Raw genomic sequence first — 20401 nt, 5'->3', positions numbered from 1 at the left:
CCTAAGTCTAGTACGAGGGAGGAGTAAGTGTGGTGTAGTTTAATTCTAGTAATTTTTTGCCAAGAATCTGTTCCAAGAATTCTCTAAGGGTCTAATCAGCTCCGTACCTTGGTTTTAGAATGATAGAGGTCTTGTATCTCTCTCTCTGGACTCGATCTCCCAGCAACCCGCAAGGGTAGCCTGGAAACACCGGAGCTGGATTTCTCGGCAAGAGAAAAGACAGCGTCTTCACAGTGCGTCAGTTGGAGGGTCGGCTTCCTTCGGCACTTGCAGCAGCAGGGCGTCGGGCAAGTAGTTCGTCGATTTGCTCCTAAACCACCGTGTATTTGACTGGGCAAATGTAGGCATATTTATATTTTGAAGGTGCCGAGTTTGACGTAAGATTGGACATAATATCGTCACTAGTGTCTCAGTTCTTTGAAAACTCCAGGAGTTCTTGGATAAATTAGTATTCAAGCAGGGGGAGGTACCTGACTGCTGAAGGCTGGTTTTTCCAAGAAATCGTTGTGGATTCTCAGAGTTTAGTGGAAATAGCCATGCCGTATTTGGGCTGCACAGGTTAAGACTAAATAAGGTAATGATTCCTTATACCTATATAAGGTTCGGGTGAATTATACCTATATATGGGCATGAATCTGGAAAGTTTCACTAGGATCCTAGTTTCCCACATAACAGTAGGCTCCAGTTTTTCTAAGGGGCTGTCTCTGGGAGTCCTGGTTACCTGCCACATTCCTAGTTCTGGGACCACAGTGACTTGTCCTTTCATGTCTTATGGTCCTCAATAGCCCCAGTACATTCTGCCTCTTTCTTGGCCTTTGTGGATTAGGGTCAATGGTGCAACTGAGAGTTGCTTCTGGGGTCCCAGCACTTTATCACAGTTCTAGTGCTAGATTCCTTTTTGGAATTGAAACTGATTGTGAAGCCCCCTGGGCTGGTGGCAGTCCTGTGTTTGAGTACTGGCTGTCCTAGTTTAATTGAGGAGGAGGATCTTATACTGGGTGTAGGTTTTTGAATCGGATCTTCAAGTAAATATGATGCCATTGGAGACAAACCCCCCCCTCCCCAGATCTATCAACTTTATAGATCAATTCTAAATATGATTTATTTAAAAATGAATTACTTTAAATAATGTACCCAAGGAAAAATTACATAAGGTAGATTTACAGGTGTATGATACCTGCTAGTTTAGTAAAACAAAATTATATAGGAATTCTTCATTACATGCAATCAGATTGCAGGAAAGTCAAAGATATTTTAAAAGAAGAGTTGAAAAGAGAAATGTTTGTCACAAATGACTCAGTAATGGTTGTGAATTGTTAACGGCGCTAAGTACACAAATCCTCCACAGCATTTTTAATTCTGCGACCTAGTCAAAAAATCTATTTTACAGCATGTAAATTAGGACTACTTTACATGCTTGAAAAGGAAATTCAAAGAGCTCCAGCCAATGATCTCTATCTCTTTCTCTAATATATCTTTTGTAAAGCGTTCTCCCCCTCCCCACACCCAATCTCCAGTGGTGGAGATCTCAGTAAACTTAATTGTAGGCTTTAGTAGTGACTAAGGAAGAGAACATGGGGAGTTTTGTTAAAACTGGAAATATTTACTCCAAACTGGGTGAGGTTAAGGGAAATTTAAAGAAAGTTTGAAGAGGGATGTAATAGTACAAAACTTACACTCACATAAGTGTAAGAAAAATAAAATTAATAAAAGATACATTTAACTCTAGTACAGTAGCACTACTGGCAAAATTAGATGAAATTTACTCCAGCCAAGCCTTGGAGTAGGGGAAGAACCTCATAAGGCCACCCACTGGAACTGCAACATAGTTCCATAGAAATCAATGACACTAACGCATAGCGAAACCTAAAAAATAAATTAAACTAAATCACATTTTAATGTAAACTTTATTTATATTAGTTTTAAAGTTGTTTTAATGTTATCAAATGGTTTGATATTTAAATGTAGAATTAGTAAATGTTATTTTCACAATATGCAACAATATTTAATTAAAATATATTTTAAATGACTAAAAAAAAAATCTGAAATAAAATAATACATAACTTGTACCCAAGATTCTGACCATGCAACATAAATTATATTGTCAGGGATGAGGGAGGAAAAATGTAATATTTAATTTTGTTATTAAAAAAATATTTTTTTAAAAATGCAAACATGAAAAAGTTAATTAATTTAACATTTGTTAGGATGGTAAGTTTTTGCACAGGTGTGTTGTCCATTATTATTGTGGTAGTCTTAGATGAACAGTAGTTGGGAAAGCTACGTTCGACAAGCCTCGCCCTCGCCGCCGTACCACGCATCCGAAGAGCCACCGCCGGAGGAAGATCCTTCTACTGCCTGGCGGCCAAGACATGGAACTCCCTACCCACCCACCTCCGGCTGACCCAGGACCATCTCGCCTTCAGGAGACAACTCAAGACCTGGCTGTTCGAGCAATAGCAGACCCCCCTTCCCCCAAGCGCCTTGAAACCCTCCGGGTGAGTAGTGCGCTATGCAAATGCCAATATTGATTGATTGATTGATTTTAATATTTTTAATTGAAAATAAATAGTTGTTATTTTTATATTCAGTCAGTGGTCTTTATTCGTATTCTTGCACAAAAACCATAAAAGCGCACACATTGAATACAAATAAGAATTTCCTTGGATAAATAATGCCAATTAAAATGATACCTAAGACTTTGTATAGAAAACAAGATACAAGGAGCACCAGGATCTCACATACACAAAACCAGATAAGGAAAAATTGCTTAAAAAACAACTCATCTCAGCCGGGATACACGATTAATGAACGGTTAAAGTGTGCAAACATTATAAAGTGCATCATGCCACAGATAGAGTGTTAAAAATGTTTGAATTAATCACAACTAGATCTAAGCCTGACTGCAGATTTAAAAAAGCTAAGCACATAAAATACAGTACTGCCTGTCGGCATTAATATAAAATGTAAGCAGGCGCCCTTGCCTAAAATTAGCCTTTTTCAAAATTGAGATGATAAAGGACTTCCTGGGTAGGTCATAAAAGCTGCTCAACACCAAAAAATTAAGTGTGTCTTGTGGAAACCTACCATCTCAGCCACAGGGTGACAGCCTCTATCCCTTGCTCTGCCCCTTCAGTGGCTGAGAAGGAGATAGAAATGGTCAAACTAGTCCTGGTCAATAAGTGATTGTAAGAATTCACAAACCCTAATAGGTAAGGTTGAATACTTTTCTGCGTAGTTCTTAATATGATAAAACAATGTACACTGGTCTTCAATAGCTCCTTATCTTCCCTGGCAGCTAACCTCTGTCTAAAAAAGGCTTCCTTGATACTGACCAGGTCCTGCTTGTTGCTCGATCCCTGGTTAAAAAAAAGGTCTGCTCTCCCCAGATTCACAAAGCACACCCTGATGTATTTGAGCCACATAATATGGGAGGCATGATCAAGGGCTATACAGACTTTAAGATCGAGTTATTTAATGAAAGTCCCCTTGCTTGCCAGATTTTTAACTATAATGAAAGAGGGCGAAAATCCAACAGATCAGTGAGATAGGCCATGTCAAGCTTGTCATGTTCAATAGAGTGGGAGATACCCTGAGGTACAGCTAGCAGCCATCTCAAAAAGGCATTTTTCCCAATTTGAAGGTCATCACGGGCAATATAGCCCCAGATTTCACTACCGTAGGGTAGCGAAAATGAATTTCGCAGCGCACCCTGCATTGTATTTTGCGATGCAGGGTGCGCTACGAAATTCGTTTAATTAATTAAATTGTTTACTTACCTTCAATTATCCATACTCCTGTTTTTAGCACCCCCCCACCCTGCCCCTCCCCCGCCCCACCGAAACTCCCTCCACGGGCCGTGGCTGCCCTACAGCACTTTTGTTATGCACTTTGCCCTATAGAGCTGTAATATTGCCCCAACTGGTCATTTGCCTAAATTCAAGGCGAAATTCAAAACGGCTACATTCGCTCGAGTAAGGTCATATTTCTTATGGGTTTGTAAGGGCCCCTAATTCATCTTGGCATGCTGCAGGATCCCCAGATAGGAGAAAACACACGTCCTAGGCACCAGGATAGACCCGACCTTGAAAGTAGAGGGCCCATTCGAAAGAGAACCTATTTGCATCACATAAGATTTTGAGTTGTTGACTAACAGTTCCTGCTCTTCCATAAATTGATCAAAGGAGTTAAGCAATGTTTGCAAGCCCCTCTCTGTTCTGGCCATCAAGAGGGCATCATCTGCGTACTAAAGAACAGGAAGACCCGCCGTCCCACTGAGGTTGATCCACTTTGGTCTCCAGTAGTACCTTTTCTAAGTTGTTCATATGTAAATTAAACAGAAAAGGGGCCAAAATTAAGCCCTCTTGGACCCCTGTCTGTTTAGGGAATTGTCGAGTTACCTTAAAATCTTTAGGGTATCTAACCTCTGCCTTTGTATCTCAACGGAGATCTTGTAGAAAGAGAACGCTGTCCCTGTCCACCCGGTTAGATAGCAAGGTTTGCCACAGGAGAAGTGTGGCTCACCGGTTAGAGGCGGCAGACCCAGAAGCAGAGGTCGGCCCGGGACCAGGGTTCAATTCCCGACGCGGCAGGGTACGGAACCAATGTCAGCGGGCTCGATAAATCTCGCCTCTGTGCCTCTCTAACCATGGGTCCCACGCTGCAACTCTGGGCAATAGCTTGCTTAATCTCCACAACGGCCCCCTCGCTGCCGGGGATGCCTGGCTTCACCTTGGGGATGCCCAATAGGGACCATCTCACAGGGAAAGCCAGGACGGGATCCCCAGAGGCACACAGCGCCAAGAAACCCTGGGGTGAACGTGCGCTCTACAAATTCATACTAACATAACATAACATAACATAACATAACACAGCTTGCATCTATTCACACGATCAAACACAGAGGACAGGTCCTTAAAGGTGAGGTAAATAGTACAAGGACGGGCAACTGTATACATATTAAGAATCATGAACAGGTTCAGGCATTGGTCCATGGTCGATTGACCAGGAATAAAACCATACTGAACATCTGTCAATGTTATTGTCTACTACCCAGCTGGATAACCTGTCCAGTAAAATGTATCCGACCTTATAGACCACTGAGTTCAACAGGGAGATTGGCATATAAGAGTGCGTACTGTCTCTATTCACTTTTTTAAAAACAGGAACAATAGTAGAGGTGGCCCAAGAAACCGGAGGACAGCCGCATTGATGACTGTGGTGAGGACAGGGGCCCACAGCTCCAAATTGGAGATGTAGAGGTCAGTGAATCCGATCTGGTCACCGGGCCTTATTACGAGACAACCCAATGTTACCCGATCGAACTTCCCCCTCTAAAACAAACAAAACAGGTTTCCCCACTCCTGATCCACTAAAGGCCCTCTGAAAGGGTGGGCACTGGAACATATCCTCGAAATGGCTAACCCATTCATTCTCAGTAATGTGGGGGTCACGGGCGTTTACTGTGTCCAATGCCAGGAATGGAATTTTTATATTCATTCAAACTTAACATTCTTAAAATCCCATATTACTTCCCATCGGGAGATCTCTGCCCTGTTGGCTGGAAATCTCCACAAACAGGCAGAAAGTCACTAATAGCAGTGTTTCATACATAGGAGTTTCCCTCCCCACTTCACAGAGAGGACGGAAATTCCTAAATCTGAATCTAGGTGTAGACCTCAGTTGGAAGTGGTGAACGCCATCAATGAGGAAATCTACACCTGGTTGCAAGTGTAGTTGTAGACTTCCATGTGAAGAGTTCTACACATTCAAACTTACCGTTGAGAATAGGGCCCTCTATGTGAAGTTCAAGCACTGGTGAAAATATTTGCTGGATCTAGAAGTGTACGCAATCAAAAATGTGCATGCTTTGATACAAGAACAGATTTCTCTGGCATTCCTGAATACATTTGTGCATTAGAGAATACTTAATATGCAAATGTTTGATAATAAATGTAACATGTGAAAATGTTTGTTTGTTAAATATTTAAGATTTGATTAATGTAATCTTCCCATAAACCTATCACACATTTAATGCATCTAGATCAATGTTGCATACTACAGAAAATAAGCTTTCTGGAACACTGTTATGAGATAACTTAAAACTTAGATGAGAGAATCAAATTCATGCTTATTTACAGTCAAATATAGATTTAAAAAATATAAAACTATAATATGAGACAATCGATAAAAATTTAAATGTGTCAAATGGGTGAAACATTCTAAGAAGTTATAGCAATTTTATTTTTATGAAATATTACTTGAGAAATTTAGAGTGGATACCTTTACGTAGTCATATGCACAGTTGGATTCCAAATTAAATGCTGAGAAAGTGTAGTTGATGGTGTTTCCAGATGTTGCCTGGATCGTCCAGTTGCAGTGGGCGTTATGGGGGTAAACATGTGGAAAATTCGGGCTTTCCAGGAGGCCTTGGCTCTGATTGGCGATGAGTATCCCTTGACAAACTAAAAGAAGGACAAAGTAAATTATGTTTTATCTATTAAACACTCTTTCTGCAAACAAATAATAATCACAGTTTATTGAACACTCTTTTGTAGCATATCTTGAAAATCGTTGTTCTGCGACAGAATGTCAGTGTGCATTGCTGCTACAAAAGACAGAAGATGATTCTGGGTTTTATCAATGTTGTTTTAACAGCCAGCACGATAAACACTTGTGAGTAATTCATTTTTTAATAAAACTGGGCAAAAACAACGAGGCCGAAATAAAACCCACTTAAGATTATGCTTTTGGCAGAATTTGCATGGTGCCCTGCAAATGATTTAAAATCCCACATTTAAATATTGTTCTTATTTGCCCATCTTGGCTTGATAATTAGTGGATAATTTGAGAAGGAGTTAGAGTGTTTTTCTCTTGTTCGGAAAATACTGCATCGCATTTGAAGACTTTTCCTTCACTGGTTTACCACTTTGACGTGTGAAAATAGCAATTCTTTCATTGTTATTCTGATTAATGCGTGGTATTTTACGAATGGGACTGAAGAATAAAATGGTTGCTAAGAAGATGAAAGTCTCAATAGAGAGAGAGAGGTGGTTAACCACCACACCAGCCCCTCAGTTATCATTCTCATGACACTGGTAACATCGGTGGTCATTTCCGCTAGTATTTTCAGTCCAAGAACATATGTTGGAAGTGTATCCTGTGACAACTCCTTGCAGGCATTAAACCCCATCACACTACCATTGAGTTAACAGCCCTCAGCAGCTGAATGGCATAAAAAAATTATTTTTAGCAACATTTGTCGATCACTGGTATGGTAGTCCTGAATCTCATAAGCACAAATTAGGCAACTTCAGCAGAGGGCACACAGAAGTAAATTAAAAAGAGGGCGTAAAGCAGGATCGCATGATGCCCTTCAATAGTTTCGGCATGCATGTGGGTCTCATGTTGCACCAGTCCAACAGTTTTTGGTACTGAAGGAACCATTAAAGAAGAAACTGACAGAGGAAAGTGCGAAGTGTATTGAGAAGATGATGGATGAATAATATAACTACTTTCACAACCACTTTTACGACAAATAAACACTGATAAAATCCATTGCCTATTAAGGTAGAATTAAAAACCTGGATAGCTATATTGATTCTACTGTAAATCATTCTATTGTATATTGTAATGTTATGCTCTGTGTAGACAGCCTCTAGTCTTTATTTTTTTGTTATGCTCCTTGAAGATATACTTCAATTGTAACAGTGAAGTACTAAAACAATTACATAAATATGCATATACTGCACACAAGTTATTGTAAGTGGTAGTATTCTAGAGAGATTGTAGACGCCACAGAAAATATGCTGGTAGCTCCTGGTAAAAACATGCCACATCTTAACCTAAAGAAGTAGGTGCAGTGACCACAGTTAGTTGAGTGGCAGAAGACAAAAACATGAGTAGCGTTCAATAGCCACTTCAAATTCAAATTCAAAAAGAACTTTATTCGGTTTTCGTGGAGAAAGCCATAAAAGTACAAATATACACAATAAAAGGAAGAACAAATTATTTATAACATTAGAATCAGGATGCGTTAAAAAATTAATCTCTCACAGAGAGCATTATTCTGTCTTTAAGGTCCGTATTTGATGCAGCTCTATGTTTTTCATAAGTTCGTGCGATGCCCGAGGCATAGTTTTAGGTAGTGTGCGACAGATTTCGTTGCTAAGGGATTTTCCAAAAACTGCAGCGCCAGGTACGCTGGTCGGCATCTACGGATCTTCATGACTTTTAAAATGGGTATAATCCACCTTTTGCGAAATGGCGTGTAATATCTGCAAAAAAAGAGAACATGTATCGTGGACTGACTTGAAATAGAGTCACATGGACACGGTATCTTGTTAGGGGTCCATATATTCTGTGTTGGAAATGATACCATGATATGAAAGAGATTAAACCTGAAGCGGGTGAGAAGAAACTTTTCATATTGCGTCAGGTCATACTGGAGGTACGGTTGAATGGATGGAATCAGTTGTATCATAAGGCAGTGTTGAACTGATGGCTTTCCTATTTCGGACATCAATCGCAGTTGAGTTAGATGAGACAGACATAGTATTTTTAAGTCTTTCTTTGCTATGTCCGTTACTGACTGTGGTTCTTCAAAGAATCTCACGAGGCCGATATCCGCGAGGAAGGATTTTACGTAGTTTAGCCACTTTATCTTGTTCATACAGTCTAATTTCATACAGTCCTCGATGATTGCTCTTGTAAGGTGGCATTCATCTGTTGCCCATATTCTGCGCCACAGCATAATGGGTTGAATCTTGATCAGATCTGAAACGTAGTCCAGTCCAAGTTCCAGGTGACAGCCGAAAGTAGTTGTAGTTTTAGGGATTGCTAAAAGAAATTTTAAAAAGAGATTTTCAATTTTCTGTATTTGTTCAGCATTAGCTGTTCCCCAAACTCCTGCACCGAAAATGGCCGTGCTGATGCATTTTGCGTTATAGATTTTTAACATCTCCATTATAGGTTTTTTCCTAGACGGAGGGAGAATGCTTTTAAAGCACCAATTGTTCTTGTAAGAGACAGCTTGCGAGAAGTGATTGCTTGTTTCCAGTTAAACTCTTCGTCAATGAGGATGCCGAGGTATGAGTAAGTTTTAGTTCTTTCAAGAGGGATTTTATCCACAAGTATTGACTTTACTTTTTTCCTTTTAGTACCGGCGTGCATCACGAAGGTTTTTTTTATGTTGACTTTTAGATTGAGACTTGCCATAAAAGTACAGTAGTTGTTTAATGCTTTTTGTAACTGGATTGGGGTTCGCGCGAGGATTACCGCATCGTCTGCATATAACAATGCTGGGATCGGTCGCCGACCCACTTCTGGTATGTCTTGTACGCCCTGTAGCATAGCCGCTTCGAGTCCATTAGTATAGAGCGTAAATAGGAAGGGGGCCAGTACACACCCTTGCCTGACCCCCTTCTCTACTGGAAAGCTGTCTGTGAGTTGGCCCTCCAATCCATATCGGACCTTTCCTGTGGCTCCGGAGTATAACTCACGTAGGAAGTCTATAATGGCAGGCTCGATCCCCATTTGCAGCATTATTTGCCAAAGTTTTGAATGTTCTACACAGTCAAACGCTGCCGTAAGGTCAACGTAGACCATATGTAGAGTTGATTGTTTTGCCAAGGTGTATTTTCCAGCCAGTAGCGTTAAGTTCAAAACTTGGTCCACTGTGCTTAGTCCTGACCTAAACCCGTACTGAAGATCTGATAATGCCCCATGTTCTAATGTCCACTCCTGGAGACGGTCTAGTAGTATCCTCCCTGCCATCTTTCCGACCGAATCCAGGAGGGAGATGGGGCGGTAGCAAGTTGGAGAGTCTCTATTACCTTTCTTAAATATGGGGACCAGGATCGATGTAGACCAAGAGTTTGGAAGGCTGATTTCTTTGGCTGCGTTCAAGACCTTGGTTAAAAGAGGGGACCAGAGATCAGGGAGTGATTTGAAGAGGTCCATTGGGACTGAGTCCGGTCCTGGAGCTTTACCATTTTTTGCACACGTTATTGCTTTTGTTACTTCGTTCATAGTGAAGTGAATTTCTATCGGGTAAATCACCGGAGGGAGGAGCTGGGAAGTAGGGACCGAGTCTCCCGATTTATCCTTGCTGAAGACCCCTGAGAAATGTTGCACCCAGTCCTCAGCGTTTATTGCAACATCCAGCGAAGGACCGTCATTGTTTCCATTTAAGAATGGCGATTTTACAATTTTCCAGAAGGCTACATTGTCCTTTTGTGTACTGCTATTTAAAAGTTGGACCCAGAGATTACTCTGTATCTCTATTTTTCTCTCCCTGAGTGAGAACTTATATGCTTTCCTTAAATGCACAATCTCTTCTCTGTTACGATCTTTCATTGCTAAGGCTTTCTTTAATGCTGAGTAGGTTTTAGTGCACTGAGTGTTAAACCATCCTTTTCTTAGAATGTTGTTTTTTTTCCTGGGTTTAGTTAGTTCTGTACCGATGGTTTTCACTATCTCGTTGTAATTAGTCAAAATTTCCGTTGGAGTGGCCTGAAGATTTAGACAATTGTCAATATGAGTCCTGCATTTTTTGATTATACTTGTGCAGGTAGAGACTTGGTCTAGGTTGGCCCATTTGAGGGTAAAGCCGTTCAGTCTGTTTAATGTGAGGTTTTCTTGTTGTAAGAGGTCAGTGTGAACCTTAGTTGGCATTTTGTGATGGTTAGGCTCTAAGTAGATTAGTCTGAGTGGGTGGTGATCACTAAGTGCATTATTATCCACTGCAAAATGCTTTATGTTTGTAGCACTATTAATGGAGATTAGGATGAAATCGATTAATGTCTGGGCGCCTCTTCCATGGAACGTTGGTTTAAATTGAATGGTTGGCGTCATTAGTAGATTTGCAAACCCTATATCTAACTCAGACATAATAGCCTGCATGATGTTTCCTTCCTCTGTATGGGAAAAATGGGTAATAGGGTTGTCTTGTTCATCAGTAATCCCACACGTTGGGGCGTCGCTTTTGCTACAAATGTGAAGATTGAAATCTCCGCCCCAAATTATGGAGTGGGAGACCTTGGCGTGTTTGATTTTTAATTCACTTGTTGCATCACTAATTTCACTTAGAGCTTTGGCAAATTCCAGCAGGGTCATATTGTTGTAGAAATTTATTATGGTATAGATGACTTGTTGTGATAACTTTATATCAATAATCTGATAGTTCTGATGGAGTACTATTGACGTTAAGTCCTGACAAGGCCAAAGATTAGAAATGTATGTGATTAAGCCCCCTTTACTTCTCCCAGAGAGTGATTTTGTTGCTTGGGAAAAGTAGGTTCTGAATCCCACCAGATGAATTGGATCGTTCAGCCATGTCTCCTGGAGGCAGACTAAGTCATTTGTGTGAACCAGATCTAAAAAGGTTTTTTCTAGATACTTGGTTGCCAAACCCGCCAAATTCCAGAATAGCATTTTCCTCCCATTTTCTGTATTAGATATGGCGGGTTGAGACTGCAGATCAAGTTGTACTACTTCTAGGATCGAATTTGGATGATCTGTGTTCAAAATTTCCTCGACTGCTATGTCCGTGGAGGAGTGAAGCGTGGGCTGCAGTCTAAGGACAGATTTACTTTGATGGAGACGATCGTTGGTCTGATTATTTTCAGTTTGAGTTGTAATTTCTAAGGTAGGATCATCTTTTTTGTATTGTTGCGGGCTGTAAACCTTGTCAGACGACTTACTCTTCGATTTGGTTAGTGAGGGGGAGAATTGAAGTCTGAGACTGTGAAAAGAATTTGATGTGGCACGGTGTGATAGTGGTCAGTCGACCATGTCCAAACAGCTGTAATGATTGAAGGTTGGGATTCCGGTCCAGGGTTCCCTGTGCTGATGTTGGTACGTCCTTCTTCCGTAGTTGTTCCAACCACCTTGTTCTCTCTGGTCATATCCCCATTCTCCCTGCGGCTGGAACCTTTGGTGATTGCCCTGCCCTCTGTCACCATGATTCCAGTTTCTTGGACCTTGGTCGGGTTGGCTCCATGACCAGTTTGATGGCCAACTAGGGTCCTCGTAACGGTTAGTTTGTCGAGGATAGAAGAACGATAAGCGTTTGACATTAATACCATCGTTCTCTTCTGGGCTGTCCCACGAACAGACGTAGTCCACTGCTCGTGGATTTTCGAAGTTAACTATTATACAGTCACCGTGAATTGTCTTTGGCTGGTGACCTATCCAAGACACCCTTCTGACTGTGGTGATTCTAGTGATGTTGTTTGGGTGGTTGGGCCTGTTGATGTTTAGCCAGTAGCGTGCTTTGTTTAGTAAGGACCAGGTAGGTTCATCTGTGTCTTTACTTAGTTCTGGGACTCCTGTTAATATAGCAACAAAGGGTGCAGCTCCCGGCGGGAGATTTACTACTTTGGACCATCTTTTATTTGTTCGCTCTGATTTGGTATTTGTTCTCTGCGGTAGATCTTGTCGAGGAGTATTTGATGCAGGTGGAATAGTGAGGGTAGTTGCTGGTGCTATTTTTTCCGAAATCTGATTTGAAGGTGGTTCATTTTGTGAGACTGTAGTCGTTTTTGCCTTTTCCTGGTTAGGCTTGGGTTTCGAGGGAACAGTTTGTTTGTTTAATGTTCCTTTGCGTTCGCTTATATTTGTGTTTGTGTTGGTGTTATTTGTGGGTTTAATAGTAGCAGGATTGTTCGCTCCCTGTTTCTGAGTATTGATGACATTCGTTTTGCTAGGATTAATGGTGAGATCTGATAGGGTTAGAGGGTCTTTTTTCTTTGAGTTGGAAGTTGTATTTACTGTGGCTAGCAATATAGCGATTTGCTTTTTTATTATTTCAAGGCTTTTTTGTATGGGATGAAGCTGATGTTTAATTATTCCCGATATTTCTTTCAGTAGGAAAGATTCTGCCTTTAGATTACTTGTGGTTTTTGTTGGATTTTGAGCCGACTTGTCTTGTCGAAATTGTTTTGTATTAGATCTGTTCGGGTGGTCTTCAATTATGAGTGCGTCAGACGTAAAATTATTAGGGTGATGTATATTGAGAGGATTCTGTAAGTTTAAAACCTTTGAGGATGGTTCAGAGTCAGGGATGATGAGAGTTGTAGTTGATGAACTCGAAGAGCATAATCCGGGTGGGATCTGCGTTTTGGGAATAGCTCCTTCCCTGATGCCTCTGGGGTCAGATTGTGTTGGCTCCGTTTGTGTTGAATCAGTTTGTGTTGGTTGTATTATGGCAAAAATATCAGGAGTCTGTTCGAGGTCCTGAGAGGACTGTGAATTGGACAATTGCGAGGCTACTGAGAGGTCAACTGTGTTAGGTAGTGCATGTATTTCAACATTTGTCTCAGAGGTTGACTTATTCTGTAAAGCAGCGTTTGGAGTTTGAGAATGTGCCAAGACACCCATGGATGAACGTCGTGCTTGATCGAGTTCAAAAGAGACACGACGGTCAATCATTAGCACTGTTTGGTCAATAGTTTCATTTACTTTATGTAGAAACTGTTCAATGGGGCCAACTGTGGTCACCATATTTTTCTTTAAGGTTTTGCTTCTTGAGCCTCTTGTTGACATAGTGTGTCTGTTGGCCAAGTAGAATGGAGTATCTGACTTTCCACTGCGTTATGCTTCGTGAGTTAATGTTATGCACTCAGTAGGAATATTTAGTAATATTACGCAAGTAGTTTACCTTACAGATGTCAGGGGGGTGCGGCCGGTCCGGTCTCCTCAGGTCTGTGACGGGCTAGGACGGGCCCACCCTTGGCCCAGGCTTCGCCCAGCGTCCCGCTCGCGTCCCGCGAGACGGGTTTGATGGTAATTTAAAGCGCCGCCTGGCGCACGGTGACATCGCTGTACCTTGCAAGGGCTTCTGGTTCTTGCAGTGAAGCCCCTCGCCGGTCTCCTCCTGGCGCCCCCGCTCTTGGTGGTATTACGAGCGTCCGGGCAGCTGGAGACTGGCGGGCAGGTGCAGTCGTTCTGAAGGGTGCAGATAGCGGGATTCCTGGTCACAGAGATAGCGTGACAGCAGCTGGGGGCAGCAAAGCAGTTCCACACGGGATCGCCCACTCGATAGGTTTGATGGTAATTTAAAGCGCCGCCTGGCGCACGGTGACGTCGCTGTACCTTGCAAGGGCTTCTGGTTCTTGCAGTGAAGCCCCTCGCCGGTCTCCTCCTGGCGCCCCCGCTCTTGGTGGTATTACGAGCGTCCGGGCAGCTGGAGACTGGCGGGCAGGTGCAGTCGTTCTGAAGGGTGCAGATAGCGGGATTCCTGGTCACAGAGATAGCGTGACAGCAGCTGGGGGCAGCAAAGCAGTTCCACACGGGATCGCCCACTCGATAGGTTTGATGGTAATTTAAAGCGCCGCCTGGCGCACGGTGACGTCGCTGTACCTTGCAAGGGCTTCTGGTTCTTGCAGTGAAGCCCCTCGCCGGTCTCCTCCTGGCGCCCCCGCTCTTGGTGGTATTACGAGCGTCCGGGCAGCTGGAGACTGGCGGGCAGGTGCAGTCGTTCTGAAGGGTGCAGATAGCGGGATTCCTGGTCACAGAGATAGCGTGACAGCAGCTGGGGGCAGCAAAGCAGTTCCACACGGGATCGCCCACTCGATAGGTTTGATGGTAATTTAAAGCGCCGCCTGGCGCACGGTGACGTCGCTGTACCTTGCAAGGGCTTCTGGTTCTTGCAGTGAAGCCCCTCGCCGGTCTCCTCCTGGCGCCCCCGCTCTTGGTGGTATTACGAGCGTCCGGGCAGCTGGAGACTGGCGGGCAGGTGCAGTCGTTCTGAAGGGTGCAGATAGCGGGATTCCTGGTCACAGAGATAGCGTGACAGCAGCTGGGGGCAGCAAAGCAGTTCCACACGGGATCGCCCACTCGATAGGTTTGATGGTAATTTAAAGCGCCGCCTGGCGCACGGTGACGTCGCTGTACCTTGCAAGGGCTTCTGGTTCTTGCAGTGAAGCCCCTCGCCGGTCTCCTCCTGGCGCCCCCGCTCTTGGTGGTATTACGAGCGTCCGGGCAGCTGGAGACTGGCGGGCAGGTGCAGTCGTTCTGAAGGGTGCAGATAGCGGGATTCCTGGTCACAGAGATAGCGTGACAGCAGCTGGGGGCAGCAAAGCAGTTCCACACGGGATCGCCCACTCGATAGGTTTGATGGTAATTTAAAGCGCCGCCTGGCGCACGGTGACGTCGCTGTACCTTGCAAGGGCTTCTGGTTCTTGCAGTGAAGCCCCTCGCCGGTCTCCTCCTGGCGCCCCCGCTCTTGGTGGTATTACGAGCGTCCGGGCAGCTGGAGACTGGCGGGCAGGTGCAGTCGTTCTGAAGGGTGCAGATAGCGGGATTCCTGGTCACAGAGATAGCGTGACAGCAGCTGGGGGCAGCAAAGCAGTTCCACATGGGATCGCCCACTCGATAGGTTTGATGGTAATTTAAAGCGCCGCCTGGCGCACAGTGACGTCGCTGTACCTTGCAAGGGCTTCTGGTTCTTGCAGTGAAGCCCCTCGCCGGTCTCCTCCTGGCGCCCCCGCTCTTGGTGGTATTACGAGCGTCCGGGCAGCTGGAGACTGGCGGGCAGGTGCAGTCATTCTGAAGGGTGCAGATAGCGGGATTCCTGGTCACAGAGATAGCGTGACAGCAGCTGGGGGCAGCAAAGCAGTTCCACATAGCCACTTAAGTAAAGAACAGAAGAAGCTAATACACTGATTTCGGGAATTATGATAGTTAACTGCAGTTATATCTCAAAAGCAATGTCAAGGCAAAGGCACTTGGGAACGAAAGGCAATGCACGTCATGAGCATAGCAGAATAGGAACTACGCTAGGTTGATCTGGAGTAGGTGGAGAGAAGCGGCCAATGTAACTATCACCTTATCAAGGATGTACATCGATCCTTTAACACATTCTTTGGTCTTTTTACAAAATCACTGGCAGGCAAAGGTTCTTTTCCCCCTATCAAGGGAGTACACAGGGGAGAGACTGTGAATTTGGACTCAACAGAAAGAGACTGGAGCAAGTTAAAGAAATGTAGTGGCAGAGATGTGATTTCATCAGAGTGACTTAGAGCTTGGTTAAGACCCATAACTTAGCCTGGAGTTATAGAAGAGGTTCTTACAATGAGACTGGTGTTCATCAGTGGTGTCCGCCATTACAGCATGCTGCTTGGAAATCTGAAAGTCCAGTGGTCTTATTTATACAGTAAGGTTCGAGGTGGAGTGTCTTTCTTTTACTCTAATGGTGTTGTTGGTGTTAGGAGGTCAATAGTTGAAGGTAATACAGGGCCCTGCTCTCACATTTTGTTGGTAAATCCAGTCAAGAATAGTTAGAGGAAGGTTTAAACAAAATGTTATTAAATGACAGATATCAATTCATGCAAGTACATGTTTGCATTTTGAATGTATTTTTATTAGTGAATTACCATGACACTGTCTAGAGTTTGTTGAAGCAGTCCCTTTCTCTTCTAGAGGAGTTTAGTTTGCCTCCTGTACTCTTGAGTTGTGCTACTGGCACGACATGTCTGGTTATTAAAAAGAAAAAATGCAACATAGCACAAAGACCTCTGATTTACTTATGACCTAGAAGGGAAAGGGCATCCTCCTCAGCCAAAGGGCCAGTCCACTATAGAATGGAAGGATCCAGTCTATGTAAAAGACATTATAGGTCCTAAGGTGTTTATCATAAGTTTAAGAAGGAACACATGGGTACTTCCGGTAGAGCCCGTGTTCATTTAGATGCCTGCATTATTCAACTGGAGCCGAAGCTTTAAGAGGCACAACTGAACTCTCTAAGTGGCACTCTGTGCCTCTTGTGTGCTCAAGGCACTGGCTGAAGGCAGGAATTTACTGTTCAATGCGATGCTTCCAAACAAACGAGGCCAGAACTAGCTGAAATAATGGAAAGCGGTTAGTCATGATTCCAATCAAACTAAATATAAATAAAAATACATAAATAATATAATAAATAAAATAATATTATATATAAATAAAAAAAGTATCCTTTGTTAATTATTAATTGCGCACAGCAGCACATTTCAAGCAAAAATTAAGAAATGTAAACAGAACAAAAAAAAATATATGTATATACAATTTTGATTTTAGCCAAGGGGCTAGTCACCTTGGTCACCAGTTAAGTGTTACACTAGTGACTAGCAAGAGAAGAGCCAGTGACAGTGCATAGGTATTTTACCATTGTTTGGTCCCTGGAGAAGTTATGGTTATAATTTTGGGGACTTAGTTCAGAGTGCAGACAGACTACGGCCCCATGGGATGGCTGTATTCATCCAAGGCCTAGACTTTGCTGTGGAATTCAAACCTAGGAGTAGTTCTCAGTTCTTTCCTCCTAAGGGAAACATTCACTAATGTAAATCTGAACTCTTCCCAGAAAAGTTGCATGCTAGTGCGGGTGGATGAGGAATGTATCTGTTCTGTTGTTCCAGGAATATCCTATTTTTGTGCAGGTTTCTACGGATATAACAATAAATGTAATTTGTTTATCTGTATTCTTCCGAAAAGGCAAGTAGTGGTACAATGTAAAATCGACATTTTATCCAGCCACAGCACTGTGTCTTGAAATCAGAGGCTTTCCAATTTATGTTCTGCTCTCCGAGAGAATCCTACATGTCTCAACGTCCGTTTATTTTTTCAGAGTACAGTACATCAACCGTTTGGGGCGAGGGTAGATTAATTAAAGTGAGGAAGAGAAAAGAGAAAACTCATTTTAAGTGAATTTCACAAAGTCCATTTACAAAGAATATTACGAAGGGAGCATGGCTAAGGCTGGGAAAATTGCAGATGCTCCATAGCAGAGCTCCATGCACTGATCCCCGAATTCAGCAATAATCCGGAGTCCCTTCTCCTATTGTGCTCCCTTATTGGATTTGGAGGTGGGTGCCAGGACGGGATGCTGATCGGGAGCTCAGTGAAAATACACCCCTGGCAGGGACTGATGGTGGGCCTTTCTGGGCGGCCCTCACACAATACGGCAGCGCTTGTCACTGGGGGTGAGAGCTGGGCCTCCCCCTTTTCCCCCTGGCCTGCTGAGAGTGAAGGATGCCCTGAACGGGGGACACCCGGGTTTTTTGGAGCGGGGGCACTAACTGCAGCAATGGAGATCTGAGTGGCTGTAAGTTTGCGGAGGTGCCCCCACATGGCTGATGACGACACCGGGCCAGGCCAGCCAGAGTTGTTGGTGTGAGCCACGACCCACACTCGGGATTCGCCCTAGACAGGAGTCCCACCATCATAGGTGAGAGGCTTTGAGACACTGAAACAGAGGGATCCCCGGGACCTTATATGGAGGTAATCCGAAACTAACTGTCGGAACAGTAACCTGGAAATGTTTGATTAGGCCCATGTAGAAGACCCCGTGAACAGGCAGTGAGTTCTGCGGGTGATGACGGGGTGGCCCTTGAGGCCATACATGACACTTGCAACTCACTCTCCGGGTCCTTTAATAGAGTTTATTGCACTCGGGCCTGCTGGGGAATCTCCTGAAAGTTGCTTGGAGGCAAGACTGGTGGCTGCTAACATTAGAAGGTACCAGACTGCCACTGGTGCCCCTCACCTAAACAGCCACTAGGAGACATGGAGCTGGGGCATGGGGAAGGGCTGCTGAGGGGTGCTCAGGTCCCCAGCAATCACTTTACACCTGTGGGCCACTGTGGTGTCTCAAGCATGGGCCAGTGACACCTGAAGATTCTCACACCACTGTAAACACTGACTGTGCCACCCATTGCAGCACCCAGCACCCTCGCCAGCAACTTACCAATGCTGTTCTAAACACTGGGTTGCTCGTGCTGCTGAGGTCTGTACAATTTGTTTTCTGCAAGTGGGTCCAGCAACAGGGGCCATCCCCGTCCTATGCACAAAGAGTGCTGGCAGGTAGAGGACAACCCACTGGATCACAATCACCTGCAATTAGGCCTAAGAGACAACAGGCCCCATATCCGTTGGACACTGGTGTGCCTGCGCTTCCTTTGAGCACTACTTCAGTGGAAGAAAAGTTGGACATTGTCTTAGTGTCCATAGAAAGGTCTAGAGTGTCCCTGGAGAACAACATCTCCATGGTCCCATCAGACCAAACCCTATTGTACGAAGATCATTCCAAACTCATAGAGTCCAAAGCACAGGGTAAACAGTGACCACAATGTAACCACTAACCCGAGCGACACAGACCCAAATGCAGGCTTTCCACGACTAGGTCAGTTCACTAGATGAGAGAGCAGAAGATGCTGAGGGGTGTTCGCGTAGAAACAATATTTGCATAGTGGGGCCACCAGAGGGCACTGAGGGTCAAGATGTAGTTGTCTACGCTAAAGCATGGCTGTGCAGTTTCATCCCTGCCTCAGCTCTCTCCTCATTCTTCACAAATGAACGGGCACACCGGCTCCCTCCAGGCGCCCCTACTATGAGATTGCATGCCAGACTCCTGCATTACAGGGACAGGGATACTGTGCTGGGAGAGGCCTGGACACAAGACAATCTTGCAGTAGATAATGCCAAGTCCTGATATTCATAGTCTACACTCTTGCAGTCCAGCATCACATTCAGGCAGGCGGCAGGAGGGGGCAGGTAAATCAGAGCCGACACCCAAGCTAATATCCTGTTAAGCTGCGGGCATCCTACGCCACTGTAAATGTAAATGCACCGCTTCTTCTTTCACTAGGTCACGATCAGGAGTGGAATCGACTGCTTAGTTAGATGCCGGGACTAAAGGATTCTTAGCCCCTGGCCCCCACTGATTGCCGAGAGGGATACTTACCCCTCTATCTTTAGTCCTTCACACTTTTTTTCACGTGCACTATACCACTAATATTGATTTGCATTTGTCCTGATGAAACGCCATATATCACTTTAACTACTGAGGTGTGAAACATGTCGACCTGATTGTTACCTGGGCACATTACGCCTATAGGGGTAACCCATTGACCTACGGGTTTTTTAGCCTGCCAAGACTATCACTTTATTAAAGGATGTTTTGGTAACTCTTAGGCAGTTTTCATTATTTTTCATGTACTTCATCACCCTACACATAGGACTCACCACACACACACACGCATGCACCATACGGCAGTTCTCAAAAGATCTCCGATAAAGTGACCCTTCGGGGGACCCGTAGGGCATTGCAGCACCGGCCTGACAAAGGGGCAACTGCCTGATGATGAAGCATGACATCCTCGGGGTGTGTGAGGGCAACAAGAGACAAGACTTGTTCTCCCCTAGGCTGTATCCCCCCTCCTATCCACCCTGTACTGATAGTGAGGTAGTGACTATCTTCACTAGTCACGCTTGGAACAGTGTCCTCCCTTTTGGGTGTTTTCATGGTTAGGATGGAGAACGGACATTGGACCATTAACTAGCTCCTGGTCTCCCATCCTTCTCTTTCCTTTGTTGACATAGACCAGCATTAGAGACATAATTTCCAGGCAGTTCAGTGAACATACCA

General features: G+C 44.1%; 1 protein-coding gene across 1 annotated transcript in view; it reads right to left on the bottom strand.

Moving 5' to 3' along the window:
- The window catches only part of CUBN (cubilin), a 1372460-nt gene that overhangs the window by 967957 nt on the left and 384102 nt on the right, over positions 1-20401 (bottom strand). The window contains exon 27 of the mRNA XM_086941783.1: positions 6283-6464. Within this exon, the coding sequence (XP_086797909.1) occupies positions 6283-6464 (182 nt within the window). The remainder of the gene's footprint in view (positions 1-6282; positions 6465-20401) is intronic.

Source organism: Lissotriton vulgaris, chromosome 10 (assembly GCF_964263255.1).
Source record: "Lissotriton vulgaris chromosome 10, aLisVul1.2, whole genome shotgun sequence".
Taxonomy (NCBI): domain Eukaryota; kingdom Metazoa; phylum Chordata; class Amphibia; order Caudata; family Salamandridae; genus Lissotriton; species Lissotriton vulgaris.
The sequence above is the reverse complement of the archived record's forward strand: the minus strand, read 5'-3'. Positions and strand labels throughout refer to the sequence as shown.